At 36.8% G+C, this 21,652-nt stretch overlaps 1 protein-coding gene across 1 annotated transcript in view; it reads left to right on the top strand.

Annotated features, from left to right (window-relative positions):
- The window catches only part of PTPRQ (protein tyrosine phosphatase receptor type Q), a 217,095-nt gene that overhangs the window by 143,464 nt on the left and 51,979 nt on the right, over positions 1-21,652 (top strand). Inside the window, exons 28-33 of the mRNA XM_062202056.1 lie at positions 2,797-2,983; positions 6,034-6,278; positions 9,218-9,284; positions 13,597-13,755; positions 14,736-14,958; positions 16,961-17,034. Coding sequence (XP_062058040.1) covers positions 2,797-2,983; positions 6,034-6,278; positions 9,218-9,284; positions 13,597-13,755; positions 14,736-14,958; positions 16,961-17,034 — 955 coding nt within the window. The remainder of the gene's footprint in view (positions 1-2,796; positions 2,984-6,033; positions 6,279-9,217; positions 9,285-13,596; positions 13,756-14,735; positions 14,959-16,960; positions 17,035-21,652) is intronic.

Here is a 21,652-nt window from a genome sequence, read left to right as displayed (position 1 = left end):
CTAATTATAGTAAGCCAGCAAAGAGTTAAAGTGCTGTTAGGAGCGACAGAGACTACAGAGGAGAGGTTAACTTGTGCAGATGGAGAAAGGTGGAGGTGCAGTAGGAAGAGGAGAGAAATGAGGAGTCACAGCAGGAAAAGGAGAACCAGAATCAATTACTCACACTTTATATGATGTCATACTTGAAAAAAAGAGAGACATTCCATAATAATTATAATAATAATAATAATAATAATAATAATGATGGAGCTGGCATTGTAGTGCAGCAGTTAAGCTGTTGCTGGCGACATTGGCATCCCACAAAAATCAGTCCTGACTACTCCACTTCCCATTTGTCTCCCTACTAATGCACATGAGATAGCGGTGGCAGACGGCCCCAGTACGTGGTCCCCCACCTGAGGTAGAAAACCTGGCTGGAGTTCTAAGCTTCTGGCTTCAGCCTGGACCAGCCCTGGTCACTGTGACCATTCTGGGAGTGAACCAGTAGATGGAAGATCTCTCTTTCTCCTTCTCTTTCTTTGTAACTCTTTTAAATAAATAATAGTTAATGATAATAATAGATGGTCAGATATGATAACATGAACAATGAACTTGGGATTGACTAAAGGAAAATCAGCAGTTAACATGGTTGGGTTTTTGTCCTGGGTAAGTGGACAATAATTAGAAGCAGTGAAGAAAGATGATGAACTTTTTTATAGGCTGAGTTTGAAGACTGGCAGTTATTTTGGATTTTATTAAATATTTTCAAATATACTATAAATCACATGCATGCCATGTTATATCTTTAGTGTTTAATGTTTGTTATCTGTCGTTTTCATGGGAGGCTTTGTTACAATGTAAGTTTTAAATAGTTTAATGTATAAGTTCAGGCCCAGTGTGGCAGTGTAGAGTTCTGGATTCAAGTCCTCTCTCAGCTACTAAGTGGCTATGAGCTTTTTCAGGAGATCATCTCAGCTCTGTAAAATCAGGATTCCAACAGCTGTAGGAGTCAGTCAAGGCACACAAAACAGCAAAGTGGAGTCCATTGGGTAGGGCTGTGATGGATGATAGACCATGCCCCATTACAAGGGTCAACTCTTTCTCATTTCTAGGTAATTTTTACCCAGCTTGAACATAAGCCTAGCCTGAAGGAAATTTGAAAATACTGTATTTTTGTGTGACATTTTAATGTTGACCACCTAGTAAATACATACAAACTTTCCACCAGTGGCTAGATAGGTCTGATTAATAAAATTTCTGTTTGTCTAGTTCCTGCCATTTTAGAGAAGTAGGGCATCTTCCTCCACTGCTCTGACTTAAGGTGGGAATGATCTTATCTATGGGCATTTGATTGTTTGCAATGCTGCTGTTCCTGATCAGCTTTTCACTGTATTTCTCATATCAATATCTCCTTTATGTTAAAGCAGTTCTTGAAAAGAGCATCTGAAGAACACACGGAAGCAAACTATGTTTATATTCCAAAGTTATGAGGGAAGATCAAGTTGAAAATGAAGTTAATAGTGTTATGCATAAAACCCGGTTTTAGGTTTTTCAATTAAGGTACCTGAGAGTAGTATGTATAATAGAATTTAGAATTTTTCATGATTAGTTCAGGAAAAAAACCCTGTTATTTAGTGTTAGAAATATTAGACAAATTTAAGTATCTAGGGTGAATAGATCAAACCCCCCATAAAAGACAGATTGTGTTTGAACAAATCACACAGCTGCTTCTAGCATTCCTAAAAACGCTTATTTGTCCACATTTAATAGTTTCAATATCCACAGTTAACTGACTCTACCCAGTACATGTGCTATTCTAGAACAGATTTTTCCAACTGGATTCATGACTACCAAATGTAAATTAACTGCAATAAAATAAAAATGAGCAGAAAATGTCAGAGTATGCTTCAGAAAAAAGTTGTATTCTTGAAAATTATGTTTCTGTTATGAAGTACATATATATATATATGTACATAGTGTTTTTTTCAATTTTAAGGTAAACATATATTTGTATATACATTGTTAATATTGACATTCTGTGTATCAGGTAGGGTACTTCAAAATGTTGATGGAAATGGAATTAAGTTCATGTTGGCGTAGAACTTTCTGAAATCATGCATAGTGTTTTTCATAGTAAGCACTCTTCATAACCTTTGTGAAGATCCTTCGTGTGTAAAAATTTCAAAAATTTTTGCACCAACCAAAGAAACTTAACCTTTTAATTCAATCTTTGCATGAACTTTTTGAAGTACTCTCACGTCAGTATCTTCTGAATTATGTTACAAAGTTTGTTTCCTTATGTGAGCAATAGTTCTAAAAACAAATCTGATTCTGTTATAGCTACTTCATATCTGTTCTTTCTAAATTGCAACACAATACTTATAAGTATTACCACCCCAATTTTACATGAACAGAAATAAGATATAGTCAGCAGAAGTGGTTTGTCAACAATAGGAGCTCTAGGCATCCAATTTGGAATTTGAACCTTTGATATCTGGGACCCAAACCCATATCCCTTCTTCAAAAAAATACTGGAATAGAAACTAGTTTCATTGACTGTGAAGATGATTGTTTGTCATTTGATGTGTTGATTCATTATGGTTGGTTAACTTTATTTTATTTTTGATTACTGAAATAATTACTAATTATTAACCTGTTCTAGTAGCACTTTAGATTATCCAGTACAATCTATTTGTAAACCAATTATCAATCAATATTGGATAGATACATATACCTCATGTAGCTTTGTATTACTATGTTTTGGTGCTTTGAATATTAAGTGTTGCTTCCTTAATTGTTAACTATTATTTTCTACAGGTAGATAATGATGAATTTAATGTTTCCTTCATGAAATCTAATGAAGAAAATAAAACTATAGAAATTAAAGACTTAAAAATATTTACGAGGTATTCCGTGGTGATCACCGCCTTTACTGGAAACATGAGTACTGCGTATGGAGAAGGGAAGTCCAGTGCTGAAGTCATTGTTACCACTTTAGAGTCAGGTAAGGCATGCTTTTCATCACTGCTACGAACTGAGATTTAACTGTCTTCCTTACAGTTTCTCACATTCCACTAGAAAGGACATGTGATACAGGAGGTTTTTAAGATGTATAATTAAAAAAATTCAATGACTCACCTTGACTGATAGAAATCAAGCTATTTACTTTTGAAACAAAGTGAAATCATGTAGACTATTCAATCCTTATACGTACAGAAGCATTTCAAAGATACCTATTTGTACTTTTTTGTGCTTATTTAATTTGCTAGTGGTTTCAGGAATTGTTACCTTGCCTAAGAGATGATTTTTCCAGAGTCTGTTGCCAATAACATTTTGTATAAAATGCCATTTTAATTATTTCTGTCCATGATTTGAATAAAAATTTAAGTAATAATACTCTATTAAATAATCTGGAATTCAACCTTAGAGTCTTGGTCACATTTCTCGTAGCTCTTTTCTTCACTTAGTTAAGTGCCATGTTTCACTATGTAACTATCTGATAAATGTTAGAATCCATACAGATTTCCTCAAGTTGCTATGACTAGGGTCTGAATGAATAATAGGATACTGAGAATCAGATTAAAGTGGAAAGTCAGCCTCCCAGAGCTTCCTTGCCCCATGCTCCTTCAGACTCCTGATGTTCTTTGCCACCAGATATGTCATTGGAAAGAGCACATGAAGGGATGTGTTGCTATAGTTTATTTGTTGCTATCTATAAGGTAAGTATAGGAGGTAAAAATATTTTTCAGCTAGTTTTTTTACTTATTTTACATGCTTTATTCTCTTTATATATGAAGTTATGGGTTCCAAACTACAAGGTAAATCCGATCCTTAAAGCCTAAAATTGTATTTGTTTCTGTTTGCTACCATGTTTCACAGGTACCTATTTTCTGATTACACTTTTTACATTTCTTCATCATCCTGTGTGTGTGAAGAAAGACACTGATGAATGTATTCACATTACATGTGAAGAACTGGTTGTTGAATCTTAATGCACTATCTCTCCCAAGGAACTTACAGCTTAATATGTTTTACTTGAATATATGAAAGTAGAATTTTAAAAGTAAAACAAAAAATCGCTTCTCAGTTTTTTGGCTAAGATCAGGTGTGAAAGTAAATAAAAAATGTTTGCGGGCTAAGAAATTGTTTTGAGCACTATGAGAATTTCTTTGCTTATTCAACTTTGCATCTGGTCCTAAACTTGGGGAAATAATACTTATAAACAGAAAATATGTTTTTTTCAGGTGTCATAAAATGCATTACAATTGACAAATATTTTATCTTCTTGAAAATTCTCTTCTTTATGTGGAAGAAATTTCTATTTCAAGTTAATCAAAATAGATTCATTCACTCAATCAGTTGCTTATAGAAAGAACACTATTTAGTGCAGCAAGAACCAGCTTCCATACTCATAAAATGATTTTTATCTTCACAAATTTTTTTTGCTTTGTAATTTGTTGTTACCTGTCTAGTTATATGCTTACGCATTTTACTTGTCTAAAATCAACTGGAATTCCTAGAATATAGAAAGAATGCTCAAAACTCAGAACTTAAAAAAATATAGTCAGAAAATCAGCCAAAGACACTCATCACTGAAGAGCTATGTTTGAAAAACAAATACATGATAAGATAAATTTTCAACGTGATTAACCATTACATTACATGTAGGGAAATGCAAATTAAAATTACAATGAGAATCAATGTGCATCTACTAAAAGAGATGAAATAATAATTTGATAGTGTCAGATTCTGAGGAAAGATGCAGAAAAACTGGACCTCTTGCTACTAGCAGGAATGTAAAATGGGACAGCCACACTGGAAAATAGCTTTGGCAATCTCTTCTAAAACTAGACACACCTTTTCTACTTGACCCCTCAATCACAATCTTGGACATTGTTCACAGAGCATTGAAACTTTTGCTCAAAAAGTTCTATGCAAGAATATTAATATAGGATTTTTAGTAGCAAGAGAAACTGGAAACAACCCAAATGAATTTCCAGGATTAAACCACTCTGGTACCTCCATAAAATGGAACACTACTCAACAATACAAAAGAACAAGTATTGATTCATATGGTATGTTGGATGGTATTCAAGATCATTATGCTATTGTCATTCTCAAAATGACAAAATGATGAAGATGGAGACCAACTATTGTTGTGGGCAGGCATGCAGGGCAAACACAAGAGAAGAGTAGCAGAAAGTGTCTTTTGGATGATGAAATAGTTTGTGTCTTATTTGTGGTGGTGATTATAGGAATTTTTATACATGGGATGAAATTGCATATAACTACACATACAAATATGAGAGTATGAGCAAGCAGTGAAATTGAGATAAGGTTTGTAGTCTACTTAACTGTCATACCACTATCTATTTCCTGGTTTGACATTAGACTACAGCTATATGAAATGTCACCACCAAGGAAAACTGGGGTTTCTTGGGACCATATGTACTATTTTTGCCTTCTCCTATGAGCTTATTTTATTTTAAAACAAAAACTTTAAAAAGAAATAAATTCTCTATAAAAACAAATGCACATATGGAACTGGCATTGTGGCAGAACAGGTAGAGACACGGCCTGCAATGCTGGCATCCCATATGGGCTCCAGTTCCTGTCCCAGTTGTTCTGCATCCAATCCAGCTCCCTGATGATGGCCTGGGAAAGTGCTTGGGCCCTTGCACACACATGGATGACCTGGAAGAATCCCTGAGCTCCTGGCTTCAGTCTGGCTCAGCCCTGGCTGTTGGCGGCCACTTGGGGATTGAATCAGCAGATTGAAGATCTCTCTCTTTCTCTCCCTCTCACTCTGTAACTCTTTCAAATAACTAAATAAATCTTTTTAAAAATGTACATAAAAGGGAGAATAAATCAGCAAACAGTGACATTATGGGTTTTGTAAACTACAGATGTCAATGATGTGATGCTATATCAGCTATTTTGCTAGTTTCCATAATTTGGATGTTTTCATGTTGAAACAGAAATTTGTAGCAAATAAACTTTATAGGTAACAAAATGAAAACATTAAATATTGAATTGCTAAATATTTCATTTTAGCCCCCAAGGATCCACCTAACAATATGACATTTCAGAAGATTCCCGATGAAGTGACAAAATTTCAGTTAACATTCCTTCCTCCTTCTCAACCTAATGGAAACATCCAAGTATATCAAGCTCTGGTTTACCGAGAAGATGATCCTACTATTGTGCAGATTCACAACCTCAGTATTATCGAGAAAACAGATACATCTGTCATTGCAGTGTTAGAAGGACTAAAAGGTGGACATACGTACAACATCAGTGTAAGCATCCACAACTTTTAACTATATACCTAGACTATAAAGTAAGGTAAAAACCTCAGTATTCAAAAATTCTGCAGTTATTGTTCATATTACATTTACCTTCTTGTGAGATTGGTATATGCAACAAAAAATAGAGAAATGAAATTCTCTTTTTATAATACAGCATGTTCTTACAATGTGTAGAGAAATTAGGGTTGTGGTACAGTAAGTTTACACTTGCAACACTGGCTTCCCATATTGGAGTGCCAGTTTGAATCCTGGCTGCTCTGCTTCTGATTCAGCTCCCTGCTAATGCACCTGGGAAATCAACAGAGATGGCCCAAGTCCTTAGTTCCTTGACACCCATGTGGGAGTCCCATATGCAGTTTCTGGCTCCTGGTTTGCCCTGGCCCAGACCTGGCCTTTGAATCCATTTTAGGAGTGAACCAATGGATGAGAGATCTCTTTCTCTCTCTGTCTCTCTCTGTCAATCTGCCTTTCACACATATAAAATAAATTTCTTCCAAAAAAAGTATAGAAAACCAAAAAATTTATAGAAAAAATAGTAGGAATCCAGAAATAAAATATATATATTAAAAGACTAGGCCGGCGCCGTGGCTCAACAGGCTAATCCTCTGCCTTGCGGTGCCGGCACACCGGGTTCTAGTCCCGGTTGGGGAGCCGGATTCTATCCCGGTTGCCCCTCTTCCAGGCCAGCTCTCTGCTATGGCGCGGGAGTGCAGTGGAGGATGGCCCAAGTGCTTGAGCCCTGCACCCGCATGGGAGACCAGGAGGAGCACCTGGCTCCTGGCTTCGGATCAGCGCGATGCGCCGGCCGCAGTGGCCATTGGAGGGTGAACCAATGGCAAAAAGGAAGACCTTTCTCTCTGTCTCTCTGTCTCTCTCTCTCACTATCCACTCTGCCTATCAAAAAAAAAAAAAAAAAAAAAAAAAAAAAGAAAGAAAGAAAGAAAAGAAAAAAAAAGTAAAAGACTAGTGATATATAGATAACTGTCTAAAGAAGACTGTGAGATTGTACATGAAAAATGAGAAAGCAAATTTCAAAGACAAAGGGCAGAATTAACAGTTTACATATTTTAAATTTACATGAATTTAACACAACTATTTCTAAAAGCTAACGCCATTTTATGTTTTAATTCATGACTATTCATTTTAGGACATAAATCTGTGAATGGGTTTGTATATTCACACAATTTTTTTCATCTTTTACCTAGTGTTGTATCATGCCTTGAATTTTTTAAATAAAATTGTATGGTTCAGAAATATCATCTTTGAAGCATGGTAGAATTCTCCCTAAACCTTCAAATAGCTTAGTGACCAATTCTTTATGAGTATCAGTTTACAGATTATTGTTAAGAATGTGTGTGCATATATAATGATATATTTCCCATGCTCACTTCAACTTTAAATCTTTATAAAATCTATCTTGTTGGAATTCTTCTTATGCGTTCTGTTGAATGGACCACCACTGAATGTGAAAAAAAAAATGAATTAGAGATGGTGGTGGTGAAGATAATGAACTGAAGTGGGATCAAATTTTGACTTAGTGTCTGAGTAGCTTCATCAAATCTTTACTTCAGTTGTCTTACATAAAAAATGGCAATAAAAATAGTAACTTTTGGATAACATTTTTGCAAGGTTTAACTATTTATAGTTAGGCATATGAGTGCTGTATCAATTTTGGCCGCTGTGAATAAGATTCAAAAATAGAAAATAAATGATACTTAATCTATAATTTAAAGAAAGATGGAAAAATCCTTTGCAACATGTAATTTACAGCCTCATTAACACCTTGACTTGTTAGAAATGTATTACATTAGTACCTGTAATCTACTGAATCAAAACCTGAAAATTTGCAATTAACAGTTTGCAAATGCTTCTTCTCACACTGCAATTTGGAAAATGGTGCCCAACTTGTAATCTCACTTAAGTATTAGGTTGTACCACAAAGAAATAAAAATAATGAACCATACTACAGTATCACTTTTGATTTCAAATGCTTCCTTTTTTAAATTTGCTACTTTAGTAAATATTTCCTTTACATATTTTTAAACCACATCCTGTAAATTTGATTTACCTATCAAAACTACCCTATCATGTATATTATTACAAGTTTAGCTCAATAACAGAATTTTCAGTGTATCTTCAGTGTGGAAGGGTGAGCCACTAATGTATAAAAGAAATAACTCCAACAAACTTACACTGAATTGTGTTTATCAAATATAATGCGATTGGCCAAGAACATCATCCGTTTTATATAGCAAGACAAAGTGAATAAGAGAAGATACTGTGTCTGCAGCTTCTGAGCACGCAGTTAATTGAAAGGACCCACATTTGTGTAAATCACCCCCTGAATATACAAACAGAAATGCTTTATGTGTATATGCTGCGTCATGCAGGTTATAGCGTCGGATACTTTGGGGCAGGGGTGAAGAAGGGCATAAAGGCCAACTTTCAGCAGGATGATTTAATACAGGAAGACCAGGAGGCTGCAGGAATAGGATTTCATCCCAGAAAAGGAAAAAAGAGGACCTTGAATATGGATTTAGAGGAGGCCGGAGTTACCTAGCCAAAGAAAGAAGGAACAGATGTTAGAGTAGATGAAGAGAGCTTCGTTATAATGGCTTTTCTATGCAATTCCTACTCCGAGTTCAGATTGAAGCCACGGTCCTTCCTGGTCTCTGTCACAGCGCTGCTCAGATCATTCAGCCTTTGTTCTTCAGCTTAATGCCAGAATAGTTGTTGTAAGACATACTTTATTGTTAATGCGCTTCCTTTGTACATTGTTTCCATTTAAGTGGTCATAAGAAAATGCAATTCATAGACTACATGCAAGTGTTTGTAAAGAGAAATCATTTAAGAATTATAACCATGACCAGTCATCTATACATAAAAGCAATAACCTGAAGATAGTAACAAGATTTTTTTCTTTGTTTTAGGTTTATGCCATTAATAGCGCTGGTGCAGGGCCAAAGGTTCAGATGAGAATAACTATGGATATCAAAGGTACATTTTCGAGCTGCCTTCCTACAGAATGTTGCAACCTTAATCAAAGAATAAATTTAACTTGAATTCCATACTACAGTTAAGGATGTAAAAATGTCTTTAGAAGATGATTATGCATATAATAAGTATATGTTAAGCAACAATGTATGCTTATAGAAGCTATGGTTAAAATGTCTAAATAATCATGTAAATTACTGTTAAATAAGGATAAAGCTCATCTCTTATATTTATTTTCTTCTAAGTTTAAATTTTTCAAAAAACTTAGAGCTATAACTAGTTCTAATTACACTCCTTGACTGATCTGATCTTAGAAGTCAGATTCTTCTTAATCAAATAGTTTACTGAACTATCATATGATAGTTTACTGAACTATCATATACTCAGCTCTGTTCCTGGCTATAAAGTAGATTTATCAATTCATTATTCTGGTAGCTATTTACAAAATATATAATTAATATTTGTGTTTTCCCCTTCTTCCTAAAAAATATTTTGAAGAGAAATTTAGAGTGGCTGGCTCTGTGGTGTAATGTGTTGGGCCTCTGCCTGCAGTACCAGCATCTCATATGACACAAGTTTGAGTCTCAGCTCCTCCACCTCCAATCCAGCTCCCTGCCTGCTGATGGCCTGAGAAGGCAGTGGGAGATGACCCAAGCGCTCGGACCTCTGCACCCATGTTGGGGAGCCTGGGGGAGGCTCCTGGCTTTGGATCAGCCCAGCTCCAGCCATTGAGGCCATTTGGGGAGTCTCTTTGTCTCTCTCTCTTTCTGCAACTCTGCCTCTCAAATCAATGAATAAATCTTGTAAAAAAAAAAAAAAGAGGGGGAAATTTGGAGCCATTCAGCCAGTCATGGTGATTTCTGCAAATATCAAAATGTAAATTACTGCTTAAAATCAAGCAATTTATTGTGTCATCTCTAAAAATGTGCAAAAAAATTTCAGATAAATTTTTAAATGTCTACATTTTAAATTAAAAGCCCTGAAGTATATAGATCTTTAGTAGAATTCTGGCTGATACTTTTCTTTCTAAAGGAAAAAATAACTTTTCTCAGTCTTTGACAAGGACAGGAGAGCACAGTGACTGAAAGTGTCAGCACATTAGGTTGAGTGTAGGGTCAGACTGCTAAGATTGAACCCTAGATTGGCCACTTGAGATCTGTTTGACTTTGGAAAAGTTCCTTAACCTCTGTAAGCCTGCAAAATGGAGATAATACTAGTTCTACCTCACAGGTTATTGTGAGGATTAAGAGACAATCTTAGAAAACTCTTAGGACAGGGGCCGGGACCTAGTTCTACTAAAAGTAAAAAATAGTCATTTCTAGCAAAGCTGACAGCTTTTCTTTTCATCAGTGAATAATCAATATAATGGTAATGTTATTTTCAGGTATTAATTATTTGATATGAATTGATAAATTGTATACTTTAGAATGTGCAAATGCATAAAATCTTCAAGAATGCAAGTTAATGGTAGGCGTTCACCACCTATCAGATTATCTTGGTCTGAGTCCTCATTCTGGCTTCTGATTCTGGCTGCCTGCAAATGAAGACCAGGGGAGGCAGTTCGTGATGGCTTAAACAGTTGAGTCGCTGTCAGCCATTCGGGAGGCCTGGCTTGAATTCCCCACTCCAGTACTTGCGGGCATTTGGAGATTAATCCAGAAGATGGGAGCAAAATCAGTCTCTCTCCCTCTCTCTTTCCCCTTTCCCACTCTCCCCCTCTCCTCCTCTCCCTTCCTCCCTCCCTCCCCTCCCTCTCTCCCTCTCTGCCCTTTGAATAGTTTTTTTAAATATTAAAAAAAAACTACACTATTCCACAAAATGAATTCACAAAGAAGAGCATGAACTATACACACTAACTTAATCTCTCTTTGCTATTCAGTGGCAAACATGTATGCAGATAGCAATAGGTTCATTATTTTATTTTATTTATTTATTTTTTGACAGGCAGAGTGGATAGTGAGAGAGAGACAGAGAGAAAGGTCTTCCTTTTTGCCATTGGTTCACCCTCCAATGGCCACTGCGGCCGGCGCATCGCGCTGATCCGAAGCCAGGAGCCAGGTGCTCCTCCTGGTCTCCCATGCGGGTGCAGGGCTCAAGCACTTGGGCCATCCTCCACTGCACTCCCGCGCCATAGCAGAGAGCTGGCCTGGAAGAGGGGCAACCGGGATAGAATCCGGCGCCCCAATCGGGACTAGAACCTGGTGTGCCAGCGCCGCAAGGCGGAGGATTAGCCTGTTAAGCCACGGCGCCGGCCCATTTTATTTTATTTTTGAGAGGCAAGGAGAGAGAGACAGATACAGAGCTCTCATCTATTTGTTCACTCCATAAATGCCTACAATGGCCAGAGCTGGGCCAGTGGCATATTTGGGAGCCAGGAGCTCAATCTAGGTCTCCCACGTAGGTGGCAGGGACTTAATTATAGGAGCCATCACTCCTCCCTTCCAGGGTCTACATTAGTAGGAAGCTGGAGTTGAGAGCTAGAACCAGGTATCAAATCCAGGCACTCCAATATGGGATACAACTGTCATATCCACGAAGCTAAATGGATGCTCCCCGTATGCATTATTTTATGCTTGGTAAAACTTCCCATTTCAGATGCTTTGCCCAGCTCCTTGTCAAGAAGGTTATTTCTGATTTTAACTCCAAAGCTGAGGCAGACAGATTAACGAAGAGTCTAGAGAAGATACATACACACAGTGGCAGTGATGGGGCCCGAGAAGTAATGTGTCTCTAGTAATATCCATGACTTCGTTGGTTGTATGGAGTGTTGAATGAGTAGTATCTCACTAAATTTGCATTTGACAGCTAAAACAAGTTGGAAGGTAGAAGTCAGATGCTGGCTTCTCTAGCTGAAACCTTTGCTCAGGTTCTCCACAAGGGCCTGGCTGAGAGACTCGGGTCTCTCTGAGCCTGGGCTGCTGTCTCCCAAAGCCCACCTTCCTTCTCCCTTTTAGCACGTGCCACATCTGTGATCCGTGATCTGTGTTCTGAAGGCTCTTGCCACCTCTCACCTTTCTGTGGCTCTTGCCACACTCTTTCACAGTGCCCCTTTATTCTTCACATATGTTTCCTCCAATAGATTTCTTAGGCCTCTATTTCATTTTAGCCTGGACTTCTTCAGAGTTCTTGCTGATGCATCAGGCAAGAAGTCTGCATTTGAATAGGATGCGCCGAAGAGATGGAACTGGAGAACTAGGTCAAAAAAATTCCATTCAAATCGTTATATTTAGAACTTGGATATCTATGTGACATACGCTCACATACTCATCTATAAAATCGAAACAATATTGCTAATTTCCTGACATTATTGTGAGACTTTGAAAAGAGAATTTTTTTTAAAAAATGTGGAAATTGTAGTTTGGCTAATTAACGTAGTGGTGCTCCAACAGCATGTATATGTATGTATACATACAATTATGTATATTTATATATGTGTATATGTATATATGACCAAATGAAATAAGGAGCTTCTATAAATACTGATTTTGGAGATATTTGTAGGTAAAGAATTATCATGAAATTTTGAGAAATTATTCTGACAATGTATTTTAAACACACACATATACACATGCAAGCACACATATATTTATCTTTTGTTACAGAAATTCTGTCCTTAGGAATTTATTTGAGTCTTAGGTATGTAAGGAATGATAAATACAGCTAACTGCACAAGGCTAATTACTGCAGCAAAGTTTCCAAACCTAGACAAAATGTGAATTCCCATCACTAAGCTGTTGAATAAATATGATCAAACTGCACCATAATAAACACTATAGTCATTAAAAAAGAATGTGTCAGCACCATAGATATGCATTTTTATCTAATTATGTGAACATACAGAAAATGTAGAAAGTATTATCCAGATGTTTGGCATGAATTAATGGCAGAAGATATGCTTATATGACTAGAACAGAAATCAGTGAACCAGCTAAGGGAAGGAAAAGGGAAAGAAAAGGAAAGGAAAGAAAAAAGCACTAAAATATTAGTAACATGTAAACATTTTATGCATTTGTGAAAATTGCATGAGTGAGCATAGGTATAATTGAAATTTTTAATATGCAAAGAGGTATCAGATGTCTGCAAATCACACCTGGGCTCCATTATCTCAGGCAAGCCTCAAATACGTAATTACAGGATCTGGAGACAATAATTGCTAAATAGCTTCTGTATCCAAACACAACTCATGCTCATTTACTATTTATGTTTGTCGTCAGTTTATCTGTAAATTACTTACATGAAATGAGAATTCCTAATAATTTTTTTCTTTTAAGAAACAAAAAAATGAATCATAGCAATATTTCTTCTTTGGTTATAGCTCCGGCACGACCAAAAACCAAGCCAATCCCTATTTATGATGCCACAGGAAAGTTACTTGTGACTTCAACAACAATTACAATCAGAATGCCAATATGTTACTACAATGATGATCATGGACCAATCAAAAACGTACAAGTGCTGGTGACAGAAACAGGAGGTATCATAAAATAAATATATAGTTCTGGTTAATGATATAAGTTGGATCCCAATTATCACACAATTGTTCCATAGATTTCCAGTATTATTAATTGTAAAAAATATTTATCACCTGAAGTATTTTACCAAAAATAAGAAAAGCATAGTTATCTTCTATGTTCTCCTAGGATTGTTCGGATTTTGGCAAGATTGAATCTTGATAGTTTCCTTGGAGAGTAAACAGAGGAGTTATCTTAATTGAGAGATGTTTTTTCTCTGCCTGAAAAAATCCTACTCCATAGGGCCAGCATTGTGGTGTAGTGGGTTAAGCTGCTGCCTGCAAATGCCAGTATTCCCTATGGGAGCCAGATAGAGTCCAGCTGTTCCACTTCCAATCCAGTTCTCTGCTAATGTGCCTGGGAAAGCAGTGGAAATTGGGCCCCTGCACCCATTATAGGAGACCTGGATGAAACCCCCAGCTTTGGCCTAGCCCAGTCCTGGCCATGCAGCCACTTGGGGAGTGACTCAATGAATGAAGGGTCTCTCTCTCTTTCTCTCTCTCTCTCTCTCTCTCTCTTCCCCTTCCCCCCCCCCCCCCCGTCTCTTCTGTAACTGCCTTTCAAATAAATCCTTAAAAAAAAATCCTCCACAACAGTGTCTATAGGCTGGTGTGTGATGAGGAAGGACCGGGTTACACACCTATCCTGGTCCATGGTCGCAGTCATAGCGTGACTGCTGTTTGAATGAGATCCCCATATGCTATTGATCGTCTGTATATAAAGATAACTGAAAATGAATCTTGATGAAGAATGGGATGGGAGAGGGCGTGGGAGATGGGATGGTTGCGGGTGGGAGGGAGGTTATGGGGGGAAAAGCCGCTATAATCCTAAAGCTGTACTTTGGAAATTTATATTTATTAAATAAAAGTTGAAAAAACACCATTTAAATGTGAAAACATTCTTCAATCAGTTTTAACCATCACTATCTGTTTTTCTAAAATAGCTCAGCTTGATGGAAATGTAACAAAGTGGTATGATGCATATTTTAATAAAGCAAGGCCGTATTTTACCAACGAAGGCTTTCCTAACCCTCCATGTACCGAAGGAAAGGCAAAGTTCAGTGGCAATGAGGAAATCTACGTCATAGGTGCTGATAATGCGTGTATGATTCCTGGCAATGAAGACAAAATTTGCAATGGACCTCTGAAACCAAAAAAGCAGTACTTGTAAGTATAGTTTATCCCCACCATGCATTGTGTTAGCAAGCTTGTTAATATCTTCAGCTCTCTGGTAAGTCCTAGAAATCACTATGCACCCTATCTTTTCAAACGTTAGCACTGGAAAGATAAACAAGACATTATATTTCATAAATATAACAGCATTATAGCGGAAGCATGCTGAGCTAAAAGTAATGATAATTTGATCTGTTATAAAAGAGCAACATGAAAAATGTGGGATTGGAGAAGAGTAGGTGGTAGAATTCTTTTTGTAGAGGACAGTATGATTAATGTATTTTTCACTCGTTGTTCAGTACGTGCTAAGGATTTGTGCCATATATGTACAGATTTTTAGAAACACTATCTTATTCTTTTAGTTAACAATTGCTGTCCTTGGTGACAGCAATAACTCTGCTTTTACGTTCATCAGACTTTTGTATGGATGATGGAAATCTTTAGTACTCATTTTAATATTTAGGATTTTGTTTCTCCTAATAATCTAATACACTGAAATCAATGCTGACATTTTGTCTTCATGAAGTTCTTTGCTACCTTGATTAATTTTTCCATTACATTATAATAATTAAATTATATGTTCTGATTAGTTGCATTAGACTAGCATTTGAAAAAGAATCACTTTACCCTTTGATCTTCAAAATATAGTTTCATTAATATTTTTAAATGCAGGCATTTTCATTTTTGCTTGCTAGTAAAACGTAATTACTTGTAAATGTCTTAGATAATGTTAGCATTAGAAGTTAGATAAATTAGGCAATTAAATAATATTATGTTATCTATTAGATGCAGTTACTTTAGTTCAATTTTTTTATGTTGCTTGAATTTTACCTATCACAATATAGCAGTTATGAAAATGATACAAAAATTTCATATATTTATTATTAACATATTTACTTCCAAAACAGACTTTTCATATAACAATTAAAATTCGAAGAGATTTATTGGTTTTATATTTTTAATGCTATTGTATCTGTTTATTATTTTTCTGGTAATGAATAGTTTTATTTTGTGCCTCTGATTTTTAAAATGAGGCAAACTCAGTTTTCTCTGAGGATCTTAGTGTCACTGAACAATTTTTTTTAAAGAGTCATTTATTTATTTGAAAGTCAGAGTTACACAGAAAGAGGAGAGGCAGAGAGAGAGAGAGAGGTCTTCCATACGATGGTTCACTCCCCAAATGGCCACAACGGCTGGAACTGCGCCAATCTGAAGCCAGGAACCAGAAGCTTCTTCCAGGTCTCCCACACAGGTGCAGGCCATCCTCCACTGCTTTCCCAGGCCATAGCAGAGAACTGGATTAGAAGTGGAGCATCCGGGTCTCAAACAAGCGCCCATATGGAATGCCGGCGTTCAGGCCAGGGCGTTAACCCACTGTGCTGCTGTGTTGGCCCCACACTCAACAATTCTTAAAGCTTGATTTTCTTCTGTCTCCTTTTATGAATCAAATGTCATAAAATGATCCAATGTCTTAATGATCCAATATGACAATGCATATGCAGAAAGCATTGTCCTTCACTTGTTTACACACAAATAGGACAAATTCACATGATCATTCTAATCTGATTCACTGATCTTTCCAAAGCTGGTTGTGGTAAAAGTTATTTGCCTTATAATTGTGAAGTATATCAGTACGCTATACTTCCACAGGTATTAAATCAGTCCATCCAAACGAATCTCTGAGGGAGGTGATTTGTTTTATTTTCTTAAACTGCTGACTGCACATGAATTTGGCCAGATTTTTAGTCACTGCCCCCATCAAATTCCACAAGTTCTATTGAAGGCAATTATTTATCTCCTATAATTTCATACATATATATGTATATATAATTGACTGTCATTGTATATATAAATTACTGTCATTCAATTCCAAGTTTACATTTTTGTAAATTCACTTTCTCTTAGATAAAGAGTTTTAATGCTTACTTGTTAAATTATTCATAGAAAAAATCATATGCAAATTTGGGGTTTTAATGTTTTTTTTTTTATTTTACAGATTTAAATTCAGAGCCACAAATGTCATGGGACAATTTACTGACTCTGATTATTCTGACCCTGTTAAGACTCTAGGTAAGACGTTTTTAAATTTCATTTAATTTATAACCTCAACATGTTTATGATAGTTGGAACACTTATTAGTAAATGTATTAATCCATGGCTGTTGTTCTTAAGTATAAATTCATTGTAAGATTAATTAGCCTAAGGATAAATGATATTTGTAATATTCTTTTAAATGGTGAATCGTTCATTAATTCAAATATACATATAGATTTTATTAGAGTATTGGTCTTTACTGGCATGTACTCATTTTATCCTAAATAAATAGTGATTTGGCTCTTTAAATATACAATCATAGATGTAAAATACTTTAATAAAAGAGAAGTTATCTTATGGATATTTTTGCTTAAATTATGATAAAAGAAGTAAACAACTCCTTTAATATGGGTGTTTTCCTTCATTCAACTCTTTCGTGAGTTTTTTTTTTTTACCAACCATACACACTTAAATCATACCTGAATAAAACACAGCTACAATTTATTAGTCATCTGCATGTATATACCATCATCATCACCACCCCCATAATCATATCTAATGTTCAATATTCTGTGCCAGCACATTTCTAGACTAATTTCCAGTGTTACCTGACAAATCCTTCTCAGCTATACCCTAATTTAGGTCAGTGCTTCTCAGTTAGAGTGATTTTGTACACCCAGGGGAAAATTGACAATAACTGGAGCTGCTTTTGATTGCCACACAGAGTGGTGGTGGTGGTAGTGATATGGTGGTGGTTAGGAATATAACTGAATTTTCACAGTGCACAAGACATTACTGAAAGGAGGAGAAACCCTGAGTTAGATGCTCATGTTTGCTCCATTTTGCAGATGAGGAAACCAAGGTCAAGATTATTTAAGTAATTAATTTCTGGGCAAGGATTCCATAACCACTGCACTACAAATGCAGAATTAAGACCTGGGTTCAAATCTTGACTCTGCCACTTGAGAAGTAAATGAACTGCTATAGGTCTGTTTTCTTGTTTGGAAAATGGAAATGAGAATATATTTTTGAAGGACTATAGAAAGTTTTAATGAAATAACATATGTAAAATGTTAATGTTGCATACTTAATAAAATTTTCAGTTAGCTTCTTTTGGATAGTTTATATTCAAATATTTTAGAAATCTTTATTTAGAAGAAATTATTTTTCTAATATTTCCCTGAGAGAATCACAACTTCCTATTGTTTTTAACCAAGTCATCAAAGTCCCAAGTTTGTCCATCTATAGTGCCTTAAGGTATTAGGTAGATAGTGTGTTTCTGAGACATCTCTTAAAAATGGGGGTCTGTGTGTTGCTCACACCCTCATGTGCTGTTTCTCCATGTATTATGAAATGATGGAGATTTCAGAGATATTTGTGACTGGAGAAAGATTGTGCCATCATTTCCAGGCAGAAAATTCCCATCAGGTTGTAGAAATATTACTTGACAAAATGTCAGCCTCTGTACCTTCTAGATAATCAAGGAAATGTTGCATCTTTATGAAATAAAGCAGCATGTGGTTTGCTACATAAATGTTTAGAAATTAGTAACATAGAAATTTATTTGGCCACACTGTTTAATTCCATGAAATTATTGGTTTAATTTTACCCACATAGTTTAATCATTCAAAGCTAGCTGAGCGGGCTTGTGGTTTTGAAATTGTGTGGAGTATTTCTAGATTTGGTAGGTGGGTCTTTCACACTCTGATTCTACCACTGTAAAATAAGTGGCTTTTACTCTTACAAATATAATTTCCTATAGGTTTCAGCAGTAAGAAACTATTACTATAGCTAAATAGAGATCTTGGTGCATTGACTAACAGAAGATAAAAGACAGACAAAATGGATAACTCAGGTATCTTAGAGAATATTTTATAAGAGCCATGCTGAAAGTTACTGGCCTATTGTGTTACGTGTTGTATGCACTCTATCATTAGCTTTCTGATTTCATGCAGATTTTCAGTGGGACGATATGTTCGGTCAGTTACCTGAGAGGCAAAACTTAAGACATCCAGGGTGATAGAAATGACAAACAGTCTGCCAAAAAATGGCAATAGAAATGAAAAACACCTTGCTCTATGCAAGGATGGGTCTCATCCAGCACTAGATATAGTCTCAAGGTCCTCCTCAGAGATGGTATTCTGTTTCTTCTCTCCACTCACAGTCAAGGTGGTGGAGTACAACAACCAGTTCTGCAATATAGCAGAAATACACAGACAATTGAGGCAGGCACTGCAGCACAATGGATTCAAGTGGTTTTTGGGATTCCTGTGTGGCACATCAGGATGCCAGTTTCAAGGCCCAGCCACTTGGTATTTCCAATCCAGCTTCCTTGTGAATCCACTTGGAAAGCAGTAGACAATAGTCCAAGTACTTGGGTTCTTGCTACCCATGTGGGAAACCTGAATGGAATCTACTAGCATTGACCTGACCTTGCCCCAGATGTTGCATGCATTTGGGGAGTGAACAAGTGGATGTCTCTCCCTCTCTGTCTTGTCACTCTACCTTTTAAATAAATGAATAAATGAATAAACCTTTTAAACAAATGATTCTTTCCTCTAGAATCATAGCCATGTTGCCCCAATCTTCTGGGGACTCTTAGTGTGTCCTGTTAACAGCGGTAGTCTAGAGTGGGTAGGAGATTGTGATTAATGTTAGAGTACAAGATCCTACCAGGGTTAAGGAAGGAGAGACCCATGAAACGTAGACTGACACAACAGACATTGGGCTCGTAAGAGATAGGGACAAGAAAAGGTAACACGAATCTATTGTCAAATTCCTTCGAATTCAGTGTGGAGCAGTTGCATAGGATAGCCTTTAAGCTCCTTTTTTGTTTGTTTGTTTTTTGAGATTCAGTAATTTATTTGAAAGGCAGAGAGAGTTACAGAGAGACAGAGGGAGAAAAAGAGATATTCTATCTATTGGTACACTACCCAAAGGACCACAAACAGTCTGAGCTGGACCAAGTAAAACCCAGGAACCAGGAACTCCATTCATGTCTCCCACACAGGTACAGGGACCCAAGCGCTTGGTCTGTCCTCCATTGCTTTCCCAGGCACATGAGCAGGGGGCTGGATCAGAAGTGGAACAGCTGAGACTTGGACCAGCTCCTAAATGGGATGCTGGAGTTGTAGGTGGCTTAACTTGCAGTGCCATACTGCTGGCCCCTAAGCTCCTCTTTAGCATATGGTGTTTGAAGGACTCTGTCTTGATAGATAGCAACTTTCTAACCAGCATTTTCCCTGTCATGATTATATAGCCAGTAAAACAGTGATGAATGGGAGTGGAGGAAATTAAAGGTGCAATCTTAATTGAGGTGGAAGGAGAATGCATCATTGGAGAAAAAAAGCCTTGACCAGTGAAGTAGCTCAGCCACTGTGCATGTTAGTGGATCAACACCATCATTTACTGGCATCATATTCGTCGTCTACCACGTTATTAGATATTGTGGCTCTGTGAGGGATCACATTCACTTTGATGGGGCATGCACCAAAGATGACCACTCAGAAATAGTCTTGGAACATTTGACATTAACAGAAAGCCGTGTAGTGCAAAGAGTTGTTGGCAAAAGGACATTGTTAAAGGATATTCGGTAGAACACTCAAACAGGAAGTTGTGTTTTAACCATCATCAATAGTCAATGCCAAGAACGGTTTCACAGTTGTGAGGGTGGGGGCAAGCAAATAAAAAAGTGCACTGATAGAATAACCCTGGAGTCAACAGATGATGAAGGATGATTGAGTCACCTTTTCTCTCAAATATGTAGCGTGTTAGGATGTATAATATCATTTTCGGCTGGCTAGTGGTTCCCAACACTCTGCAGTCTGGCTGAAGTCTTACCTTTGCATGTATGTAATCCCAAACTTCAATCAGAGAAGTCAAGGTCCTGCTTTGGGCATAAATCACCATGCCACAGGCAATGAATCCAAGGTGAATTGCCTATCAATTCAAGTTTAGAATTTAAGAATCTTGGCAAGGTTGTGGTTCTACAGATCATTTTGGTAGCGCTTATACTTCTCAGGGATGTTTATTACATGAAACTAAAAGTGGGAACAAAAGAATCACCACAAAGCAGTGGTCATTTGGCAGTTAGTAAGATGCTGCTTGGGACGCTTGCATTCCATATTGAGAGGCCAGGGTTCAAGTCTCATCTCCGTTTCTGATTCTAGCTTCCTGCCCATGAGCACTCTGAGAGGTAGTAGGTGGCTCCAGTACTGGAGTTCCAGCCTCTCACATGGGAGACCCAGGCTGAGTTCCAGGCCCCTAGTTTGAGCCTAGCCCCTTCCTGAGTGTTGTGGACATTTGGGGAGTGAACCAGTAAATGGAAGTCAGTCCCTCTCCCTCTCCCTCCTCCCTTTTCACCCTCACCAATAAAATGAAATTAAATTTTCAAAGCTTTTAACAAGCATCACCATGAACTGCTAAAGTAAAAAAGGTTTAAATTTAATGAAAGGGGTTAATGGGTGTATGGGTCTAGGGGTGAGGGGGGAGAGGGCTTTGCTACATAAAGATCATCTGTGGTAGGGGAGTTTGCACTTAGCAAAACCTTTAGGATCTGTAGGAATAAAAAGGGAAATGATATATGTATTATTTTTAACCTAAAACTACTTATGACTTATTTGATTTTGTTTTCCTTCAAGATTGAGCATCAGCA

This window comes from Lepus europaeus, chromosome 10 (genome assembly GCF_033115175.1).
Source record: "Lepus europaeus isolate LE1 chromosome 10, mLepTim1.pri, whole genome shotgun sequence".
NCBI lineage: Eukaryota > Metazoa > Chordata > Mammalia > Lagomorpha > Leporidae > Lepus > Lepus europaeus.
The sequence above is the reverse complement of the archived record's forward strand: the minus strand, read 5'-3'. Positions and strand labels throughout refer to the sequence as shown.